This window comes from Caretta caretta, chromosome 3, assembly GCF_965140235.1.
Source record: "Caretta caretta isolate rCarCar2 chromosome 3, rCarCar1.hap1, whole genome shotgun sequence".
Taxonomy (NCBI): domain Eukaryota; kingdom Metazoa; phylum Chordata; order Testudines; family Cheloniidae; genus Caretta; species Caretta caretta.
The window spans coordinates 9992563-10016500 of record NC_134208.1 but is presented as its reverse complement, the minus strand read 5'-3'; the positions used below and the strand labels follow the sequence as shown (position 1 = coordinate 10016500).

General features: G+C 45.1%; 1 protein-coding gene across 1 annotated transcript in view; it reads left to right on the top strand.

Annotated features, from left to right (window-relative positions):
• Nucleotides 1-23938, top strand: part of XKR6 (XK related 6) — a 293812-nt gene that overhangs the window by 254685 nt on the left and 15189 nt on the right. Inside the window, exon 2 of the mRNA XM_048845787.2 lies at nt 6384-6580. Within this exon, the coding sequence (XP_048701744.2) occupies nt 6384-6580 (197 nt within the window). The remainder of the gene's footprint in view (nt 1-6383; nt 6581-23938) is intronic.

Genomic DNA, 23938 nt, shown 5'->3' with positions numbered 1-23938 from the left:
CTGTGGAAGGAGAGGAGAGAGTGCCCTCTAGTTCCCCATTCAGACCAGCAACACTTCTGCCTTGCCTGGGTTTGGTTTGAGCTAGCTGCTTTTCATCCCGACACTGGTTTGCTCTAGGCTATGTGACAGCCTTGGGATGGTGCTGGTCAAGTCTGTGGAAAATGAGACGAACTGCGGGGGGTTGTTGACATACTGTTGGCCTACAGTGCCACCCCACCTCTCCAAGTGGGCTCTTGTAGATACTGAGGAGAAGGGGAGGAAGGATGGGACCCCCATGGGACCCCCCCCCACAGGAGAAGCTTTAGGGGAACAGGAGCAGAATAGTGTGATCACTGGGAGATGGCTTTTATCTAGTGCCAGGAGAAGTTCCTCTCTGAGGGGGACCAAGGCTTTCTTCATGCTCTGCCGCAGTCTGAAGCCCAGTTGGGAAGCATCCAGGAGCTTGGCAGAGGTTACATGTTGCTGAACTTTGGTTGCTGCTCTTTTCTGGTTGATTTTTGCACAGGGGTGGGAGTCTGGAGAACAGCAAGGGAGCAGCTGGACAGATCTTCTGCACTGAGTGTGAATGTTGTCAGGGTTGGGCGAGGTCTTGTATTTTTCAGGGAGGATGGCCGGTTCAGTGCTCTGAAGGGGATGACGATCATTTCTATTAGCAGTGGGCTCCGTTGTTCTTCGCTGCCTTTCATGAGCTAGCGGGGTCGTGGGTCTGTGTTGCAGGTGGTGGCTTGAATGTTTTGCAAGGTTTCTGGCACGTCCAGCTCTCTTAGGGCCTCTGCAATTCCTGATCTCCAGAGTCTACATGAGCAGTAATGCTACTCGGTGCTTCGGGTTCTCTGGGGCAGCTAATTATCAGCAATAGTCAGGACCTGAGGGTTATGTCTTACCAAAGAGACAGCATTACTATGCTGACACTCTGCTTCGTTACTGCTCAACCTTTATTCGTACCTGGAATCCTTATTGGTTTAAATTGAATCCACTTGCCTGAGAAGGAACCACTCATGAGCAAAGACTGTAGAATCAGATATTCAGAGCATCTGTCTATCAATATAAACTGGCCATCTATATAATCTAGTCTCTAAGCATTTATGCTGCACTCATCTCCTTGTTATCTAAGTTATTTTGTCACCTGCATGGAGCAACACCCGCATCATTTCCTACAACACTTGGGTTTCCCTTACACTGGGAGCCAAATCCTGCTCACCTTACTCACACAGTCACACTGTGGGGCCAGATCCTGCCTTTAATTTATCAGAATAACTCCACTGTGGTCAACGAGTCACTCCGGATTGACACCAGTGTAACAGAAGAAAATTCAGCCTACTCATGTCACACGAATTTGATACTTCTTCATCTCCTGTCCAAGTCCTGGCCCGGCTTAGTTATGAAAGTGTGTAGAAGGCACCTAGGATGGGATGTGAAATCCCTCTCTGCCTTATGGAGCTGTCTTGGAGCTCCAATCAAATGCTGTTTGACTAACTTTCTGGTTTTCAACACGTATGGCTCTGACTTTTAAGAAGTGCTCCTTGGAGGCAGGGCTGTAGTGAATTTGCCTGGAATATGTTGCTGCTACTGCAGCTTAAGTAGTAAGTAATGATGATGGTAATTGTGCCAACAGGAATTCTGGGACATCTGCCAGAGCAAAGCGAACAGCCAGCCCTATTTGTGTTTAAAGAAAGTTGTCTCTAAACCCTCACCCATATTAGTTATATGGCACGATGTCCTGCTGTGGCCTGTATTTAAAATATTAGCCAAGATTTGCAAAAATAGGAGACTAAAGTTAGGTTCCTGAATACATAATTGGGCTCTTAAATAAATAGCGTGGTTTTCAAAAGCGCAGAACACTTCACAGCTCACGGTGAAGTCAATTGTAGCTTCGTGATGCTCAGCACTTTTGAAAATTAAGCCATTTACTTTGGTGCCTAAATATAGATTTAGGAGTCTAACTTTAGGCTCCTGTTTTTGAAAATTGAGGCCAATAGCAACACATCTGGGGTGAAATGTTATGGTTCTTTTTTCTTTTCTTTGGGTTTCTTTAACTCTATTGGTATAGTCAAAGCAGGGAATTCTTCTCCTGCCCAAAAACGTAAGTAGGTGCTGCTATATTGGTATAACAGTGTTAATTGTATAGTTAATTCTGGCTCAAGAAAGAGAATTATCTAGTAAAAGGTCCTTCTATACCAGTATAACTGTATCTGTAGTGGTTTCAGAGTAGCAGCCGTGTTAGTCTGTATTCGCAAAAAGAAAAGGAGGACTTGTGGCACCTTAGAGACTAACATTTCCGTTTCCATGGGCCATTTCCAGCAGTTGACAAGAATGTCTGAGGAACAGTGGAGGGTGGAGGGGGGGAATAAACAAGGGGAAATAGTTTACTTTGTGTAATGACCCATCCACTCCCAGTCTCTATACAAGCCTAAGTTAATTGTATCCAGTTTGCAAATTAATTCCAATTCAGCAGTCTCTGGTTGGAGTCTGTTTTTGAAGTTTTTTTGTTGAAGAATTACAACTTTTAGGTCTGTAATCCAGTGACCAAAGAGACTGAAGCGTTCTCCAACTGGTTTTTGAATGTTATAATTCTTGACATCTGATTTGTGTCCATTTATTCTTTTACGTAGAGACTGTCCAGTTTGACCAATGTACATGGCAGAGGGGCATTGCTGGCACATGATGGCATATATCACATTGGTGGATGTGCAGGTGAACGAGCCTCTGATAGTGTGGCTGATGTGATTAGGCCCTGTGATGGTGTCCCCTGAATAGATATGTGGGCACAGTTGGCAACGAGCTTTGTTGCAAGGATAGGTTCCTGGGCTAGTGGTTCTGTTGTGTGGTATGTGGTTGCTGGTGAGTATTTGCTTCAGGTTGGGGGGCTGTCTGTAAGCAAGAACTGGCCTGTCTCCCAAGATCTGTGAGAGTGATGGGTCGTCCTCCAGGATAGGTTGTAGATCCTTGATGATGCCTTGGAGAGGTTTTAGTTGGGGGCTGAAGGTGATGGCTAGTGGCATTCTGTTATTTTCTTTGTTGGGCCTGTCCTGTAGTAGGTGACTTCTGGGTACTCTTCTGGCTCTGTCAATCTGTTTCTTCACTTCAGCAGATGGGTATTGTAGTTGTAAGAATGCTTGATAGAGATCTTGTAGGTGTGTCTCTGTCTGAGGGGTTGGAGCAAATGCGGTGGTATCGTAGAGTTTGGCTGTAGATAATGGATTGTGTGGTGTAGTCTGGGTGAAAGCTGGAGGCATGTAGGCAGGAATAGTGGTCAGTAGGTTTCTGGTATAGGGTGGTGTTTATGTGACCATTGCTTATTAGCACCATAGTGTCCAGGAAGTGGATCTCTTGTGTGGACTGGTCCAGGCTGAGGTTGATGGTGGGATGGAAATTGTTGAAATCATGGTGGAATTCCTCAAGGGCTTCTTTTCCATGGGCCCAGATGATGAAGATGTCATCAATATAGCGCAAGTAGAGTAGGGGCATTAGGGGATGAGAGCTGAGGAAGCGTTGTTCTAAGTCAGCCATAAAAATGTTGGTATACTGTGGGGCCATGCAGTGCCCATAGCAGTGCCACTGATTTGAAGGTATACAGTGTCCCCAAATGTGAAATAGTTATGGGTGAGGACAAAGTCACAAAGTTCAGCCACCAGATTTGCCGTGACATTATCGGGGATACTGTTCCTGACGGCCTGTAGCCCATCTTTGTGTGGAATGTTGGTGTAGAGGGCTTCTACATCCATAGTGGCCAGGATGGTGTTTTCAGAAAGATCACCGATGGATTGTAGTTTCCTCAGGAAGTCAGTGGTGTCTCGAAGATAGCTGGGAGTGCTGGAAGATAGGGCCTGAGGAGGGAGTCTACATAGCCAGACAATCCTGCTGTCAGGGTCCATACTAGGGCTTTTACCAGCATAACTCTATGCTGGCAAAAAATCACATCCCTAACTGATATAATTATACCAATATAACTTTTTAGTATATTCCAGTCCTTATCATGTTTGTACCATTCAAAATCAAGGTGTCTAATCAGTTAGCGTCCATGCAAAAGGTAGAGGTTTTGTACGCAGACAAAGAACAGGTTTTGCCAGATCCAATATAAAGAGAAATATATTTATGGAACTATTCAGGGAAACCAGTTTTAAAATAAATGAAATGAAATATTCCCTGAAGTATTTGAGAATCCGCCCTCACGCCCCCACACACACCCAAACCGTCTGCCCCAGTCCGGAGCCCCCTGCCGCACCCTGAACCCCTCATTTCTGGTCCCACACCGGAGCCCACACTCCCAGCTGGAGCCCTCACCCCCTTCCACACCCCAACCCCCTGCCCCAGCCCGGCAAAAGTGAGTGAGGGTGGGGGAAAGCGAGCAACAGGGGGATTGAGTGAGTGGGGTGGGGGGGGGTAGGGCCTCAGAAGGGGCAGGGTCTCCGGGAAGGGGCTGGGAAGGGGGAGGGACAAGGGTGTTTGGTTTTGTGTGATTAGAAAGTTGGCGACCCTACTTGAGCTGCCTGCACACTGCAGAACAACAGAGCTTGGACCCACATCACAGCAAGATGCGGGCTCTGACTGCCCTCCTCCCAGCAAGGTCCTAAGACCTAGGTGCTTGTTGACCTGAGTCAGACTGCTTTGTGTGTGGACGGAAGGGGGTCTCGGACCCAAACCTGAGTCAGGAGGCCAGGCTTAGTGTGCTGTGTAGACACACCCTCTGAGTGCACCCCCTCAGGTTTTAGACCTCATGCCTTTGCCTCTCCTGAGGTGAAATTTCTCAGTTCTTCCCAGCCTTCTGTGCCCTGTCTATCAACTGTCCTTACCCTCCACATCTGAGTTCTGGCACCAGCAGTTAGTTCTTCCCTGGGGTGTCTTAGATCAGTGCTGTACAGTGACCAGATAATTATTGTCTAGTTTTGCCGTAGGAACAAATCTTTTAGATTGTCAGAGGGAAAAGGCTGTTCAAACAACAAGCAGCCTGCACATGTCTTTCTTAGAGGATCGCCAGCCCCTGACAGGAACCGGGGCAGGCCTACCTTCTTCAGATACCCACAAGAGGCATCTGTGTCCCTGAACAACTACTGTCCTCCTCCTCTGTCCCCTGAGAGTGTTCCTTTTAAACCTGCCACAGTTTTTGCTCTTCTATATTCGCGGGCCTTTTCCTGTCCTGGCTTCATCTCTTAACAACTCTCAGAAGTGCTGAAAAGTGGTTTATGTTTAAGCCATTTCCCCCACTTCCTGCTTTTTTTCCCCTACAGCGCCCTATTAGATTAACCAAAATATTCACACAATAAACATCTCCTCTCAATAACCAGGTCAATATACAGAATTCACCAATTATTGCCAAGCAGCCCCAAATCTGTCTCCCAGTCCTCCTCAAAAAAACCCAACAATTACTTCCGCTACTTTCTCTCTTCAAGCATTTGATTTCCCTTCAGAGGGAAAATAAACACTCCTGAATTCACCATTGTAGGAGTTCAGCCACAAAACATGTAAAGAAGGAAACTCCCTTTCAGGTGGCACATTTCAAATGACTGTAAGAGGCACTGTCGAGTAGTTTAGAATTTGCATTTTTGTTTGTAATGGTTTTTTTCTGCTGACTCCATCTATTGCCTCCCTTTAAGACCAGAGTTGGCCAGTGGAGTTCTACAGCGTGACCTGCGGCTGCTCTCACATTTAACATGGAGGTGCAGCCTGCTGCAGATCTAGGTCCCCGGATGTGATGCTATGTCTTAATCCAAAGCTGCGTCCTGTAGTCTTTGCAAGCCACTCCTCTGAGTTAAAGGTCAATGTGGCTGCATGCTGCGCTATCTAAGGGAAATTAGGTCGGCTCATTGGGTTCTTGGGAAGTGGCTAAGGTGGCTTTCAGTCAGCAAATATTAGGACTTCCCTGCCTGAAGAGAAGCGTCAGATTCTGCCAGAATTATTCTATTCTGTTCTCATTCTTATACTGCCCTGGTCACCACAGTATCTGAGCACGGCCAGCCGTGCATTAAATGATGTGACTAGCATTTGCCACGTGTGATTTTCTCTCTCTCACTTTTCTCTCCAATGGGAAAACTGTGCGAGGTTTCTTTTTGCTTGTTTGTTTGAATGGACTTATTTGGGATTGGTTTATTTTATGTCTGCTGAGCTGGGCGCTGGCTACTGAAGTCTTGGCTGTACAGAAAGTGGTGATGTCGGAGGTGGTTCTTAGATCTTGTGGGAGTTCGTTTCACAGTCTTGGACCGGCCCCAGAGAAAGCTCTACATAGGACACATTTCCATAGAGAGAGAGCTCTCCCTCCTGCTCTGAGCTGTTATCCTTTCCTGGCCTACTGGTTCTTATTCCATTGGTTGCTATTTGACCCCCCACCCCCGCCAGCTGTTGTCGCCAATGACTGATGGTCGGCTTGCTCCTTCCCTGTGCTGCAGGTATATCCGAACCATGTACCTGGGGATCCAGAGCCAGAGGCGGAAGGAACACCAACGGCGCTTCTACTGGGCTATGATGTATGAGTATGCAGACGTGAACATGCTGCGCCTCCTGGAGACCTTCCTGGAGAGCGCGCCCCAACTGGTGCTACAGCTCTGCATAATGATCCAAAAGAACCGTGCAGAAACATTACCATGTAAGTGGCCCATTTTCTCAGCCGCTGTTGGATGTTTTGTTGACCGACCACACTGTCGTGGAAGGTGCTGGCACTTTGGACAAAACTCGTTTCAGCTCCATGCTGCACTTGCTCAGTAAATTTCTGCTCGTGCTGCTGGAAAAAATACTCTACTACTTCAGTCTCTCATAGATCAGCCTGGTCATGAGGAGTGATCACAAGGCTGGGCACCAGGAATTCCTTAGCTCTGCTCCTGGTGCTGCCACTTACTTGCTGTGTAGCCTTGGGCAAATCACATGACCTTTTTCTGCCTCAGTCTTCCCGCCTGCAGAGTGGGGACAATAAAACATATCTGCCTCAGAGGGGTGTTGTGAGGGTTAACTGGTAAATGTTTGTGCCTTGTTTAGACTGTGCAAAGTGCTATATAAAGTGCTACGTTTCATAGATACAGACAAGGTGGTCACCCTTAAAAAGTCCACTTTTGCCATGAGTTCAAACACGCTTTTTGGTACCACAGTTCTGAACTAGTCTAAGAATAGGGAAAAACTGTATTATCTCAAAAAAAAAGAGTACTTGTGGCACCTTAGAGACTAACAAATTTATTTGAGCACAAGCTTTCGTGAGCTACAGCTCACTTCATTGGATGCATGCAGTGGAAAATACAGTGGGGAGATTTTATATACACAAAGAACATGAAACAATGGGTGTTACCATACACACTGTAACAAGAGTGATCAGGTAAGGTGAGCTGTTACCAGCACGAGAGCACATGCATCCGATGAAGTGAGCTATAGCTCACGAAAGCTTATGCTCAAATAAATTTGTTCTTTTTGTGGATACAGACTAACACGGCTACTCTGAAACCTGTATTATCTCAGACACCATGTGTGCTAACCATCAGCAAGTGCTGCCATTTTCATGGCAAGCGTTGTATATACAGACAGCAAAACTTGTCTTAAGCAACACTTCATTGCTTTAGTAGATGCAGGACCAAATTCACCGCTGGCGTAAGTGGTTCAACTCCATTGACCAGTATGCTGCATTGAGTGGGCTGCATGTTTTGCTAACATCTGCACTGCAAAGCTTGGTGAATGAAGAGTTTCCTAAGCATGCCACGTTCCTTGCTAAGGTACAAGATTGGCGGGCACTTTCTCAATTCAGTTGTATATACCTTTCCCCATCAAGTACAAGATCATGCAAAAATAAATGAAATACAAAGAGAAACCATCAAGAAAGTAACATCCAAGATTTCTCTTAAGGAGACAAAAACCAAGGGAAAGGGAGGTAATATTAAAAAGCGACTGTGTAGAAAAGATCACCCACTGTCTTGCTCAATGTATTGGCTCCCTGTGGACCTTTGACTCCTATCTACTGATTGCAATTTTTTAGTGCTGTTAGTACTGCAGACCCAAGCCAGCTCTGGGAGGGTAAACTGGATTTGATTCTGCCGTGGGCCCGTGAACAAAATTGTTAGCGAATGCCCCTGTTTCCCCCTGCCATTTAAAATCACATGGGAGGGGAACACTTACTCCCGAACCTGTGTGGCTTTTTGGGAGCCATGCTTCATCATCCTTGCTTGGATTAGTCCTGTAGGCTGCGAATCCACTGGAAATCCCGATGCAACTCCAGTGCACCCCTGACTAGATTGACGGTACAGTGCTAATAACAGGCAAAGGCAGTGACAACTAATTATAGTCAGCAGAGCAATCAGATATGACTGAAGACACATTGGGAAGGGGTTTTGACACTAAATTCACCTCAGTTTTTAAAATAAGCAGTTTTTATATTTAATTTCTCATGTGGTTCCTCTCGACTTAATAGGATTTAAAGAAACTCCTGATGCCCTTCCACTGACGTCATGAGTGCTTTGTGTAAACTTTTTGCTGGGAATTTGTCTGACCAAGGCTACTGTATTCTATACAAGTAGCATTGTACGTCTATTGAGGGTAGCCTGATCCTGCAAAACTCTGGCTATTGGCTGCTGTTAATCCAAAAGAGATTTTCAGTGTAAATCTTAATTTTGCAATGCCCTGTTGAAATCTACGGGACATTATGTGGTACATGCATTATACTTCTCCTGTAATAAACAGTATGTAACCTACTGTGTATTTAAGAAGGGAACAGCAAGAATTACAGTAAGTGCGTGGTCCACTTTTCAAACCAGAATGCCAAAAGTTAGGTTTTAAATGACTACTTAGGCATCTAAACTGTGGGTGTGTCTTCACTGTAGAGTTAGCCCAGGTGAGCTGCACCGGGATCAGCCTAGCCCAGGTGTGTGCAGCCACACTGCAAAGCCCTGCCCAAGTTACTGAGGCCTGACCTATCCCTAAAACTTAGGTCGACCTAACTTCCTCGCTCAGGTCTGTGAAAAATGTTGCTCTGCGTGAGGTACTTAATGTACTTAACCATTAATGTAGAGATGCCCTAAGTGCTCATGGGTGCTGCACTCCCCTCGTGTGCCACTGGGACTTCCGGGGGCCTATCCCATGGTTCTTTGCACTGCAGTCAGCTGAGCCGCTCTATTATTCTTTGCCAGCGAACTGTGGGAGAACTTGTCTGTCCCTTTGGGCAAGGGGGGGTGGGGAACAGCAGCGGAGGACTATAGGCATGTGAGTGGTTTAGCCTGCGTCCTCACTGCAAAGTGGGCAGTTGCCAGCCTGTGTGAAAGTGGCACCCGTGCTCTAATGCACATCCCCAGCTGGGCCAGTTAGCTTGTGTTGGAAGCATCACTAAGCTCAGGTGAGAGGTTTTCATGAGTGGATGACAGGGAGGTTTGGGGCAACACCCAAGTAAGAGCGATCAGCTGTGTCTGCTGTACAGAGTCCATGCCAGTATAGCTATGTTGGCATAGCCCCATAGGGTAGATTCAGTGTACACCTACAGCAGTAGTTCTGCTGGGCTAAGAACACCACCTCCCCAAATGAGATCAGCTATGTCAACAGAACCATTCTTCTATCCGCAAAGCTGTATCTACACTGTGGGGTTTGTTGGTATAGCTCTGTTGGCCAAGGGTGTGGTTTTTTCCCTGCCCCTGACCGACATAGCTTAGCTGGTATAAGTTTTAAGTGTAGACCAAGCCAAAGTTAATTCTGAGGTAAAGCTATATCCTTGCGTGTTTAGACTGGAGCTGGGTGAATGCTGGATAAAGTGGTTGCAAACTTACTTTTCTTAAAGGCTGTTTACATGCCTTGTCCTTCCCTCTTTGCAAACAGTTGTGCGATTGTGGCTTTGTTCACGTGAATGCTTGGATAATAGTTGTTGTTTGTAAGTCTTCATGTGTGCCTGCAAACCAGGGTAGTCGTGGGCAAATAGCCATGTTTGCTAGTCTCTGTTCATTCTTTGCCAGTCCTCATTCTCCTGTTGAAAAGTTTCAGTCATCCTGCCAGGGTGCGGTAACCACGTCATGTGACTTAGAGTACCTGCTCCCCCACAGCAGTGAGTCATGGAGCTCAGGTCAACTGACCTGAGCTCATGCTTCAGGGCTAGAAATAGCAGCATAGATGTTCCCAGTGAGACCCACCATCCTCCCTGGGTTTCAGAGCCCAGCCTCCAGGGCAGCTGTACTGATCTTTTTAGCCCTGTAATGCAAGTCCCACCAATCCAAGTCAGTTGACCCAGGCTCTGAGATTCGCTGGCGGGGCAGAGGGGATTGTGCAGTGTAGACGTATCCTTAGGTAAACAATCACACACAATAATGAACAGTGACTAGTGGAACAGAACAATTTACGAACTATCCAGAGGCTGAAATTTATTGGCTTAGACTAGTTGGTAAATTCATAGAACAGGGAATACGCTGCCAGAAAGCAGGATTTGTTCTGGAACAGGCCAGATTTATGATCTCAGAATAGGCCAAATCCAATGGATAATTTGCAACCAGCTCTATTTCATTGCCAAGTTTCCATTTTGGTCCTTAAATTCAGCTGTAGATACCTACCTTTGGACAGCCAAGTTTGAAAATGAGTTAACTTCTTGCTGTACGGTGGGATTTTCAGAAGTGTTGCTTCCAAACCATGCTCAAGATCTGTTTTGCGACAGGGTAAAAAAAGTAATCTGGTGAACTTCAAGAATGCTTAAAAAAAAAAAAAAAAAAAGGACCCTAAAAGCCATCCTGCATCTGCAAAACTAATGCATGTCTGTGACTTTGCTCTGCAAAATCATCCTGATTTATACAACCCATAACTAAGGAAAGCTGGATATAGAGGACCCCCCGTAGATTACCCTTTCTATTCTGGAATGAAGATCCAATGGATCATCTGTCTCTTCCAGTCCAGGATTATCAAAGCGTCAAAGCTGGCTTAAATAAATCATCTGCTCTTCGCAAGCAGAACCCCCCCACACTTTTCTTACTAGAACATTTTCATGGGAACCTGCAAGGGAAAGGTTGTGTACAGGAATTTTTGTATCACACAATTCTAGAGCATGGACTAGAGATGGAAAAGCCCTGTCAGATCATCCAGTCCATCTGCCTGCCAATGCAGGATTGTCCCCGGTCCTGTTTTCTAACGCTCTCTATAAAAGACATTGCTTTTGGTTGAGTTGTATGAAAGCGAGTAGGGAAAAAGTCACAAAACGTTGCCTGGGGTGGAAAGGATTACTCCTGGTGCCACTCTGAGGGCCCACCCTATAAAGTGACCCACCCACCAGCAGCCTTGCATGTTCCTCCTTGCAAGAGTAGGTTGGTCATATGTGCCATGATTAGAGAAGCAGGTCCTTATTGCAGGATAGGGTGGAGAAGAGGCACCTGGTATAGTCTGGTGCCATGCAAAAGGGTGGGAAAACTGGGGGAGGAATCATGGAGGACTCTTGAGTTTTATAAAAATCAGTGCTGAAGATTTGCTCTGATTCAATGCAGATTTTTCCATAATGAGCTAAGGACCCAACCCAGCAAAGCACTTAAGCATGTGCATAACTTTCAGCACACAAATAACCGGATTGCAAGGCCACTGGTGAGCTACAAGCTACATATGGGCATACACGCTTTGCGATACGCGAGTTTATGTTTCCTGGTCCACCGCCCAGTTACCCAGGCAATAATGACTGAGAGCTATTTAGTGGCCTGTTTGGAATGAGTTGTTTGTCTCAGTCCGGTTCCCAGCAGTCAGGCGTGCACATCAAAAAGCCATCAGCGACGCTGGCAATGGGCATGAAGAATGCTCTGCTCACTCACTTTTAGAGTACATCAGGCCTGAGACACATTGGCTGCGAGCAGCGTGGTGGGCTGTCAAGGTTCCTTCCCCACTCTGAACTCTAGGGTACAGATGTGGGGACCTGCATGTAAACCTCCTAAGCTTACTTTTACCAGCTTAGGTTAAAACTTCCCCAAGGTACAAAATTATTTTACCCTTGGATTTCCACTGCCACCACCAAACTTTATCTGGGTTTACTGGGAAACGTGGTTTGGACACATCTTTCCCCACAAAATCCTCCCAACCCTTGCACCCCACTTCCTGGGGAAGGTTTGGTAAAAATCCTCACCAATTTGCATTGGTGACCACAGACCCAAACCCTTGGATCTTAGAACAATGAAAAAGCATTCAGTTTTCTTACAAGAAGACTTTTAATAGAAGTAAAGGAATCACCTCTGTAAAATCAGGATGGTAGATACCTTACAGGGTAATTAGATTCAAAACATAGAGAATCCCTCTAGGCAAAACCTTAACTTACAAAAAAGACACACAGACAGGAATATTCATTCTATTCAGCACAGCTATTTTCTCAGCCATTTAAAGAAATCATAATCTAACACATACCTAGCTAGATTACTTACTAAATTCTAAGACTCCATTCCTGTTCTGTCCCCGGCCAAAGCATCATACAGACAGACACAGACCCTTTGTTTTTCTCCCTCCTCCCAGCTTTTGAAAGTATCTTGTTTCCTCATTGGTCATTTTGGTCAGGTGCCAGCGAGGTTACCTTTAGCTTCTTAACCTTTACAGGTAAGAGGATTTTTCCTCTGGCCAGGAGGGATTTTAAAGGGGTTTACCTTTCCCTTTATATTTATGACAGGGGCACTTACGTTGCTGTGCTGCTCCGATTCTGAAAATAAAAGACCAGTTAAGTCAGTAGGAGTTTTTCCGTTGATTTCAGTGGGCTTTGGATCAGTCCCCAGGGCTGTCACTTCAGTCCCCAGGGCTGTCAATTCAGCAGCTTTCTCCATCACACATTCGCTTTTCTTACAGCTCCAGTGAGGACCCTTTTGCTGAGGTCTCACCTCTTGATATCAAGAATATTCCATGTGACCACAGATTAAAGTGACATGTCCTTTACAGGAAAAACAACCGCCACATGCAATGAAGAGAGTGAAATCTATAGCGGAGTTTGTAAACGATGGCTCTTGATGCCAATCATTATTAGCTCTTTACATCTTCAGAGCACTGTGCAAACATTAACTTAGGTGATCCTCACTCTGAGCAGCATACAAATAGGGAAACTGAGGCATAAGGAAGTGGAGTGATTTGCCCAAAGTCCCACTATGGCAGATTCATGATTAGAACTCAGAAGTGCCTGGCTACTGTTCCAATATACAGTCTACTGTGCGCCTGCTGCCTCTCGTTGATTGGTAAAGTATATGAACATTAATCTATTTGAATCCAACACTTGCTGTAGAAAGCAGGTCTGGTATTCAGGTCAGTCAACCAGTAAAGCATGTTACTCTGGATAAGCAGAGAACACATCTTTACTAATGAGATGTGCAAAAAGAGAGTGCATCATATATTTCTGTGACTGCTGCCAACCGATCAGCAAAGAATTCAAGTTGCAACAATTTGGCTTGAAAACAATCCAATTAAAATTGACAGAATATTCAACAAGCAATTTCTGAGACATGCTTGGTGGTTTGTGCAGTTGGAAAGTCTGGGGGAGGATCCTGATCTCTAAAGTGCTGCAACCGTACTGAGCTAGTTAAGACTGTTGCCGAGATGACTTTTGTCCCAAATGGCAGCTGATGATTTCATTCTCAGGGCCCATTCTCTATGTTCAGGTTTTCACATGGGCACTCGCTGATGGGAACCCTCGTCTGACCCCACCATTTCCCTATTGCAGAAGCCAGCTGACGAGCCACTCAAAGGGGCAATGGACGTTTGCAATAGGGAAACTAATGCATGTTTTGATCTCTGTAGGACAAGCCTGCCTGCCACTTGGGAAGGTGACGTTTGTTAACATACTGAAGATCCAGTCTCAAACTCAATCCTGTACCCATGTGAATTTCTGGGAAGGCAAATGTGCGGGGAGAAAAACCAAGTATGGCTTTACTCTAGATGATCTAGTGGAGTTGAATTTTGGTCTGATCTAAGTCACTTAAACCACTGCAGAGTGTATTGTGCACTGAAAAAAGAGGTTCATAACATATCTTTTGTACTTGATTTCTATAGTGCCGGCTGCTATTAGATTGCAAGACAACACCTGCTGCACGAAGTAAGGCTTAGTCACCGGGGCACAGTCCTCACAGAAGTACTTTGCCAGTCTTATTTAATGATTCCAGCTGTATGTACTGTTGCACAGGTGTTGAGATACTCCTTCCTTCTTCTTTTCAGGAAACAACTCCCCTTACCTGCAATTACACTGAGACATTGCACCAGCTCACAAAATAAAAAAGATTTATAAAGGGTACGGTGACTAAGGTGAGCGCTGCTGACATGTGTCCTCTAAACATACTGAGGGAAGCACCCTTACATTACCCAATGAGTGTGAATCACGTCGTTTGTTTCTTAGATTTCTTTTAAATGGGCTAAAAGCATTTTCAGGGCGATGTGACTGAAGCAGTTTCTGTAATAGGCATTAATCCTTTATGTGCCTCTGACCAGCCTCCAAACAGAGGCATCCTCTGGGTCTGCATTCTATGGGCATGTCTACACTACAGCCCTGACATAGGTAGACTTGCAGTAGTTACTGTCCACACTACCCTCCTTCTATTGGCGGTGCACGTCCTCACCAGGAGCGCTTCCATTGATTGAAAAGGGACAGTGTGGGGGTCTGAAAGCCAGAGTTCTCAGCTCTGCGCAGCTCCTCTTTGGGAGCCCAGCTGCTCTCCAGGGGGCAGGGAGCCTCCAGGCAGCAGCCCGGGTGGGAGTGGGGAGCTGGGGGAAGCCAGGCTCTAGCTGTCTGGCTTTCTTGTCAATTTCACGGCTCCAGCTAATGTAAGTAACACAGTGTTTACACAGACACCCTAACTACACTGACCTAAGCCCTACGCCTCTCATGGAGGTGGAGTTATTATGTTGGTGTAGTGGGGCACTTACATGGGCGGGACAAGGCTGTCGTGTGTACGCTGACATAATTAGGTCAATGTAAGTTGCCTTATGTTGATCTAACTGTGTAGTGTAGGCCAGGCCTATGTGTTGATGTGTTGTGGGAAACCTTGGCATTCCCTTTCCAAAAATGCAGTTATGTGAGGTTGCGGTGTTTAGCAGCAGGCAGAGGGTTAATTTACTTACATGGCTGTATAATGCATACACCGAGTATGTGTTGCTTTTCCCCTGTACTGGTTAGCCCACTAGAGGATAATGGCCTCCTACTGTTATCAGTTATTGGAGATACTCCTTTAGCTCAGGTAGCATAGAGCTTGGCTGAAGATTGCAGGTTCAAACCCTTCAGGTGTCCTTGGTGTGTAGGGGAGGGGGTGATTACAATTACTTATAGAAAAAAATCCACACTAGTATTTCTAATAAATAACTTGTTTTAAGTGTAAGTGCTGCCCCATTATTCAGAGTATAACAGGCTGCACACACATTTTTGCAGAGCTCCTGTCACTCTGTGCTGTGCAGATAAGTGCTTCTAAGTTGCTTTTGTAGATAAACAATACTGAGCTCTGTCCAGGCCAAGGTGCTATAACAGCTATCAAGTGTACAGTAACTTCCTTTCCCAACCACACCACTCTCACCACTGCCCCCGTTCCACGACATATGGTAATTGGGCTTGTGGTTCTCTTTCTAGCTCTGCTGAAGACTTGCTGGGTGACTTTAGGCGTGTCACTTAGGCCAGCATTTTCCAACCCGCGTGTCCAAAGTTAGTCATGCAAAGCCATATTTAGGCACGCAAGGTATGGACAAGCTTCAGTAGGAGGTGAGATTGAAAAGATTGGGCCCATTTGACGAGAATATCCAGAGTTCTCCTAATCAATTATAACCAACGTTTTAGAAGGAGTGCTAAACCTCATACTTCAGGGCTTAAGCCAATCTCTAACTATTAGAGAGTAGTAGGAGACAATGTTGGGGCAGGTTGCCCCACATCTGCCAGTTGCAGGGTTCTTACATGTTCCTCTGAAGGATTTGGTGCTGGCCGCTGTCACAGGCATAATGCTAGGCTAATTATCTCAAAAAAAAAAAAAAGAGTACTTGTGGCAGTTAGGGGAGATGTTAGAAGCATACAAAATAATAAACAAAGCCTGTAGAGTAGGTAAGTCAGGAGCAGCTTCTCTCACGGTACATAAATGGTGCCTTCAGTTATAACCCTGAAGGGGACTGGTGTAGAGCCCTGCAGCAAGACTGGGATCCCGTGAGTCGGCAGGACCCGCTGCCATAAGAGCAGGAGTGGGATTTTTAAAAGTCCCGCGCAGGGCTCTATGGTCAATGAAACTGAAAGGCAACATGATGAAAAGTGATCAAAGGAAATCCTTTTTTACACTATACATATTTAACCTGTGGAACTCATTGCCTGAAGATATCATTGAGACCAAGAGCTTGCTAGGATTCTAAAAAAGGATTGACATTTGTGTGGGCAATGAGAACATCCAAAGTGCATTGGACTGCTAAAAAAATGTTTTAGGAAGGATATTAACCTTTCTAGTTTAGGACATAAACCAACCACTCACTGATAGGGGTTAGAAGGGCACTCCCTGGAAGGGCAGGTTATTCCATAATTATCCACTAGGGGCTTGCTCTGAAACCTCTGGTCAGGCCACTGTCACATGCACAGGTCTAATCTGGTATGTTATTTCCTACCTGCCTATGCACATGACTCTAACTGGGACACAGGTTGGTTGGTTGGTTTGTCCCATAAAGAAACCAAAATGGTGGCTGTTAGTATCAGGAAACTATGAAAAGAGCACATCGTACAGGAATCAGTTCCTCCTACCCATGACCATACACTGGCACTGAAATGTTTGCCTAACCTCCCACTTTCCTGACATGGGGTTCGTCAGTGCTCCAGGCCTCTGTTATGCATCTCCAGCTCAGCAGGTTTCAAACCGGGCGGAAAGAATGATGCCATGTTTGCTTCTGTCAAGTGGTTTCTGTCTCAGTTAAAGATTGAGGGTCAGATCCTCAACTGATGTACATTGGTGTAGCTCCACTTAAGTCAATGGAGCTCCTCTGACCCACACCAACTGAGGATCTGGCCCATAGGCTGCAAAGTCATTCTGCTGTCAGTTCAACCATGCCACCCTGTGGGTCTCATGCGTTCATTTTGTACAGATTACAAGGTAAATGAATGCAGCTGAAAGCTGCATCCCAGGAGCCAAATTCCATCCAAGTGGGAGCTCTCACAGTGCGTGTGAGGGAGAAAAGATTAACTTAATATGTGAATGTGCTGCTATGCTGGGGACCAGAGTGCAAGCTCAGACTTCCCCAAGCTGAGAGAGGCTGGGGGCACTCTGAAGCAACATGTTAAACCTATGGGTTCAGGGTGGGAATGTCCTTGTGTTGCCCATGAATAATACCCCCATTCCATGGCTGAGGATCAGAGCAGCCTTGACTGGTTCCTTAGAAAAGGTCTGTTCAGCTGCCCTTCACATGGGAGTGGAAAAGAAATGGGAATGGGGGAGTCCCTCCGTGCTCAACACCCTGCTTACAAAGACCATAGGGCTTAAATAAGTATTTTCTACTTCCTTTCTGATGCTTTCAGGGAGTTGGATGGAGATTCATAGCACAGTTGCATATAATTAGTCTTGTATTAATAATCTATTTAAAGTAAAGCTGGACCAAAAGTGGAACCTTAGATCTGAGCCTTTTCTAATGTCCGAGTGGGAGTCAGGTGTTTGGATTCAAATCCCTGTATCTGAACTACCCCTATTGGTTCTGGTTTGGATCCAAACCCAGAAACATTCTATTTTCCAGATTCAAACTACTTATCTACCTACAGTGTCCTACCTAAGCTATCTGTGCCTTTCCAAGGAACCGATCGTGGTGCTATATGTTAAATTCAAAGGAGCTCAGGAATCTCACAAGAAGAGCTTGTGAGACCTTGGCCCTGCTGAAGTCGAAGCCACAGCTAAACCCTAATCTGCTTCAATCCTGAATCCAAATCCTATCCTAAACCTGATCTGAACTCCACCTCTTTGGCCCATCTCTCATTTAAATCACACTGCAATTTCTGAAAATTCCTGTATAACAGGTTGTTCCTTGCAGATGTCATTTCTGTAATTAGCAGACAGTTTTTATCTCTTTTGCTGGTATCGCATCCCGAAAGTTGGCATGGTGCTCATGACTTTAATCCTTAGGAAACTAGCTGATTCCCTGGTGCATGTTACATAGGAACTGGTTAACTTGCCTGGGGCAGATTGTTGGCTGTGGTGCCAGGGGGGAGAGACGATTTCTGCCTGCTGGGAGGTAAGGGTTATGCTAGAACTTTAGGGTCCGTGAGAGTCATTCCATCTACACTCTTGCCGGGTTCCCAGACACAGACACACATACTTTGGTATGCCAGCATGACCCACTTCCCTCTGCTGCTGGTTCCTGACTCTATGTACAAATTGGGAGGTGACACTGGGAATTCAGGTCAAAGAATGTGATTCCCTTGGCCTGATGGTGTAGAGGTGATGGGGTTCCTACCCCAAGTCCTATCCAATTTTGGAAAAGTTCAGAACCAGACCTGAATTCTGCAGTGCTAGCCCATCCCTATTTACACCAACCCTGCAGGTGTGGTGCTGATATTTTTGGTGTTATTGGACTGACCATTAACATATTGGTGCCTGACACAAAGACGGGATTTGGCTTCCTAGTTGTTCTGAATGTGCCCTAGATCTCACTCTCAGGTGTAGGACCTCCTTTTGACCTCTGCTTACTGGTAGGAATGTGCATGGTGGTCTCAGCACCTCTCAGGTGAACCCCTAGCTGGCTGGCTACATTTGCTGGCTAAAGTCCTCTCCCTACTGAAGTCAATGGGAGTTTTGCCATTGACTTCAGTGGAGCTAGGACTTCAACTGCTGTACCTAACACCATCTCCTTTGATGCTGCCAATTCCGCCGGTCTCTGTCTAGAGAACCACCCTAGCAATAGGCTCAGAACTGACACTTCACACACATGGCCCACCTTTTGCTGTCTTGGGATTGTGCTTACCATGCTGCAACTTTTACTCACAAGTTTGAACCCCAGAGCTGACCTACAAGTGTCTGTATTACATAAAGGAGAGATAGATGTGTGGAAGTCACAGCCAGGAATCTCTTATTCTTTAGTAGTCATGGTCCAGGAGGCCATGTTTAGATCCAGGTCTAGACTAATGTTAGGATCAGGCTTGACAAATGCCACACATTGGTGACTAGTTCTGATGAGCTATTGTTCCCCAAATGACAGAAATCTCATAAGATCAGCTGATATTTCCTGTCCTGAATAGTGGAAATCTCACCAGATCTGCTGTTCTCATGACATTTCTGCCATTTGGGGCCAAATCTGAATCAAATGAGGAAAATAGGCCTCTTTGGGGTTTTGTATCCAACTCTGAACCTAAACTATATTTATGAGTAGGTTCAGGGAGGAGGGCGGATTTCAGGTTCCAATTTGGACTCCTTTCTGCTCTGAAGATGTGGCTGTACATATTTCAGTGTCCTAGCAGCATAACCCCCCACCCCCACGCCCCTTGAATGCAGTGACAGCAGAGTTAGGTCAATACTAAGTGCTTTCAAAGATGCAACACTTAATATAAGAGTGGTTGGAACACAGAAGTAGAAGCCCAGGACTCCTTGCTCTGCCTCACTATGTGGTCATGAGTAAGTCACTTAGGGCTTAATCTTGCAAGGAGATGAGCATTCCTCGAAGGTATTGAGTTCATACGCGAGGTGAGGTCACTCAACATACTGATGTAGTCAGCACCTGGCAGGACTGACCCTCAGAGACATCGGTATCAGAGCTATCATGCTACGTAGTTGCTGCAGAGGGGTATTGCGATGCTGCCTTAATTATTGTCAGTTTAACACGTTTTGAGAACCCGATGAAAGGGCACAGTACTTACAATTACTTCTTTATTGTTTATGAAGTGCATTCTTTCATGTCAGAAGTGAACAGAACTCAGAGATGGAGGAGGAAAGCAGCAGGAGGAAAGCAGTCTTCCTAACAGAAAAAAGGAAAATGTGCAAATAAAAAAAATCATTCCAGGTCAAATGACAGACAACAGGCCTAGTCCTGATTGCCCTTATACTGGTGCAAATGGGGAATAACTGCACCAAAATCAGTAGAGTAACCCTCCGGTCATGATATTATGAAATCAGAATCAGGCCCCAAATATATATATAAATATATATATAAATTTCCTCTCTCTATGGATAAAAAGAAAAATCTGTTGCTGTTCCAGGTTTCAAATAAGCTTTAGGACTTCCATGGATGAATGTGTTACCTGGGGAAAAAAGTGAGGACAGGGTTCATGGCAAAGAAGGCTGGACTTCTGGAGAGTTGATGTCTTGTAACCCAAAAATAGCACTTTATGGCAAAGCAGGCAATCCCATCGTGCGGTACTTGATGGAGCGGGTCATGTCGCATTCTGAATACTTACTGTGGTGTCCAGTTCACCTGAGAGAATGTTTTGTATCTTCCCATTTTTTTAGAACAGTCTTCAAGAGAATTAATGTGAAAAAAGGAAATAGAGCATCCACTTGATAGGCATCTTTTTCAGTTTTAAAGGGACAGACACCACAGTAAGTATTTAGGGAATATGATACGGTAAGTACATTAAAATTCTTTACAGAAAATAACCAAGTTGTTAGATTATTTATGAAACTCTGTACGTATCCTTTTCAAAGAACCTTTCCTACATTTCTTCAGCAGACCAAGGCAGAGCACTGGGACCAACTACAAATATTGTTAGCTTTTAATCAGTAATTGAATAACTCACTTGGGTTAGAGCAGTGGTAAAGTTAAATGTAATTGCTTAGTGCATGCCATGCAGACCAAATGTAGTCTGAAACGCTTTTCAAACATGTTGTTTTTGTTTTGCATGGTGATTTGGCCTTTCTCTTTTTTGTTTAAGAAAAATAAATTGGTTTGGGCCTCACCTGCGAATGTTGATTTTTTCAGGAGCAAATTCCACCAGTCCATGGGGCTTAGTTAGATTCCTATTATGTCTCCTCCCATCCTTGGTCATTCATTGAAATTGGAGAATGAAAGCCAAGGAGGTCATTCAAAGAGAAATTCACCCTAGTGCAGAGGGCCTCTGGGGGCTAAAATGGGACTTAAGTGGTGTCTTGGCCTTGTGCTACTCTGCTGTACTGAGGTGAATTTCACTCATTCCTTCCTTACCCAGTACTGGGCCGTTCCCTATAGAACATGTTATGGTGTTTTTGTCCAATCCGGTTTTGAATGTACCAAGCAATGGGGCTTCTACCCCTTTGCTAGGGGAGTCCATTCCACAATCTGACAGATCTCCCTGGAAGTTTTCCTGGTAGACTGTATTTTCCTTTCTTGATTGTTTACCTCATTATTGTTGTTTATTAATACCTGTGATGCTTGTATTTGCCTGTGAGAGCTTCCATTTCAGGCTGTTAAATCTATCAGCTCTAAAAATCCAGAATTATGGTTAAAAAGTCGGCATGCACTGATCCAAGAGGGTAGGTGTAACGTAGGTGTATGATCTGTCTAGAGCGACAGCTATTCCCTGCTAAGGCACAGACTTTCTGAGTGACTTGGGCAAATCCCTTCATCTCTTCGTGCCCCTGTCTGTAGAAGGGGAATACCTCACAAAGGAGGTGCTCAGATACTACGGTGAATGGGGCAATATAAATAACTAGATTTATACAGATAGGAGCTTAATGCTGAGAGATGCTGAACCCCTCTTGTAAGTTACTCAGTGCGGCTCATGAGATGCTGCGCAGCAGCTGAAGGTGTTCAGTGTCTCACAGGGGTATCCATCAACTCACCAGATTGACCTGTGAGACGCTAGAGGTGGTGTTTTCAAAAGTGCTCACTCTTGAACTAAGTGCTCCCACTGAAGCCATTGACTTCAATGTCAATGAAGTCATTGGCTGAAGTCATTGACTTCAGAGGGAACAGAGATAGGTCAACACTGAAAGCTTTTGAGAATTTCACCCAAGAAAGTTGGCTTAACTAACCTTCAGAGGAAGAGTTAAAAACCAGTATACTGTATGAAGTTCTAGTGGCCACCATGCATTGTGATTGTCTAGTCTGACCTCCTTTATAGCATAGGCCATAAAACTTCCCCAGAATAATTCCTAGAACATATCTTTTAGAAAAACATCCAACCTTGGTTTAAAAATTGCATGTGAGGCAGAATCCACCACAACCCTTGGTAAATTGTTCCAATGGCTAATTATCCTCAGTGTTAAAAATATACACCTTATTTCCAGTCTGAATTTGTCTAGCTTCAACTTCTAAGCATTGGACTGTGTTATACCTTTCTCTGCTAGATTGAGGAGCTGATTATTAAATATTTGTTCCCTGTGTAAATACTTATAGCCTGTGATCAAGTCACCCCTTAACCTTCTCGTTGTTAAACTAAACAGATTGAGCTCTGTGAGTCTATGACTATATGACATGTTTTCTAATCCTTTAATCATTCTCATGGCTCTTCTCTGAACCTTTTCCAATTTAACACCCCTCTTGAACTGTGGGCACCAGAACTGGACACAGGATTCCAGCAGTGTTTGCACCAGTGCCAAATATAGAGATAAAATAACCTCTCTACTTCTATTTGAGATTCCCTTGTTTATGCATCCCAGGATCACATTAGTTCTTTGGCCAGAGGGTTACACTGGGAGCTGATGTTGAGCAGATTATCCACCATGGCCCACAAATCTTTTTCAGTGTCGCTGCTTCCCAGGATAGAGTCCCACATTCTAGAAGTTTGGCCTGCATTCTTTGTTCCTAGATATATACATTTACATTTGTCCATATTAAAATGCATATAGTTTGCTTGCACCCAGTTTACCAAGCAATCCAGATTGCTCTAAATCAGTGTTCTCTTCTCTTCATTATTTACCACTCCCCCCAGTTTTTGTATCATCTGCAAACTTTAGCAGTGATGGTTTTGTTTTCTTCCAGGTAATAGAATCATAGAATATCAGGGTTGGAAGGGACCTCAGGAGGTCATCTAGTCCAACCCCCTGCTCAAAAGCAGGACCCATCCCCAATTAAATCATCCCAGCCAGGGCTTTGTCAAGCCTGACCTTAAAAACTTCTAAGGAAGGAGATTCCACCACCTCCCTAGGCAACGGATTCCAGTGTTTCACCACCCTCCTAGTGAAAAAGTTTTTCCTAATATCCAACCTAAACCTCCCCCACTGCAACTTGAGACCATTACTCCTTGTCCTGTCCTCTTCCACCACTGAGAATAGTCTAGAACCATCCTCTCTGGAACCACCTCTCAGGTAGTTGAAAGCAGCTATCAAATCCCCCCTCATTCTTCTCTTCCGCAGACTAAACAATCCCAGTTCCCTCAGCCTCTCCTCATAAGTCATGTGTTCCAGACCCCTAATCATTTTTGTTGCCCTTCGCTGGACTCTTTCCAATTTATCCACATCCTTCTTGTAGTGTGGGGCCCAAAACTGGACACAGTACTCCAGATGAGGCCTCACCAATGTCGAATAGAGGGGGACGATCACGTCCCTCGATCTTCTCGCTATGCCCCTACTTATACATCCCAAAATGCCATTTGCCTTCTTGGCAACAAGGGCACACTGCTGACTCATATCCAGCTTCTCGTCCACTGTCACCCCTAGGTCCTTTTCCGCAGAACAGGTCATTGATAACAGTGTTAAATAGCATAGGGTGAATAACTGATCCCTGCAAGATCATAGCATCATAGAAGATTAGAGTTGGACGAGACCTCAGAAGGTCATAGACCAATCCCCTGCTCAAAGGAAGACCAACCCCAACTAAATCATCCCAACCAGGGCTTTGTCAAGCCGGGCCTTAAAAACCTCTAACGATGGAGATTCCACCGCCTCCCAAGGTAACCCATTCCAGTGCTTCACCACCCTCCTAGTGAAATAGTTTTTCCTAATATCCAACCTAGACCTCCCCCACTGCAACTTGAGACCGTTGCTCCTTGTTCTGTCATCTGCCACCACTGAGAAGACTGGATACATATCCTCTCAGTGATGATTCCCCATTTACAGTTACATTTTGAGACCTATCAACTAGCCAGTTTTCCATCCATTTAATGTGTGCCATGTTAATTTTATACTGTTCTAGTTTTTTAATCAAAATGTCATGTGGTACC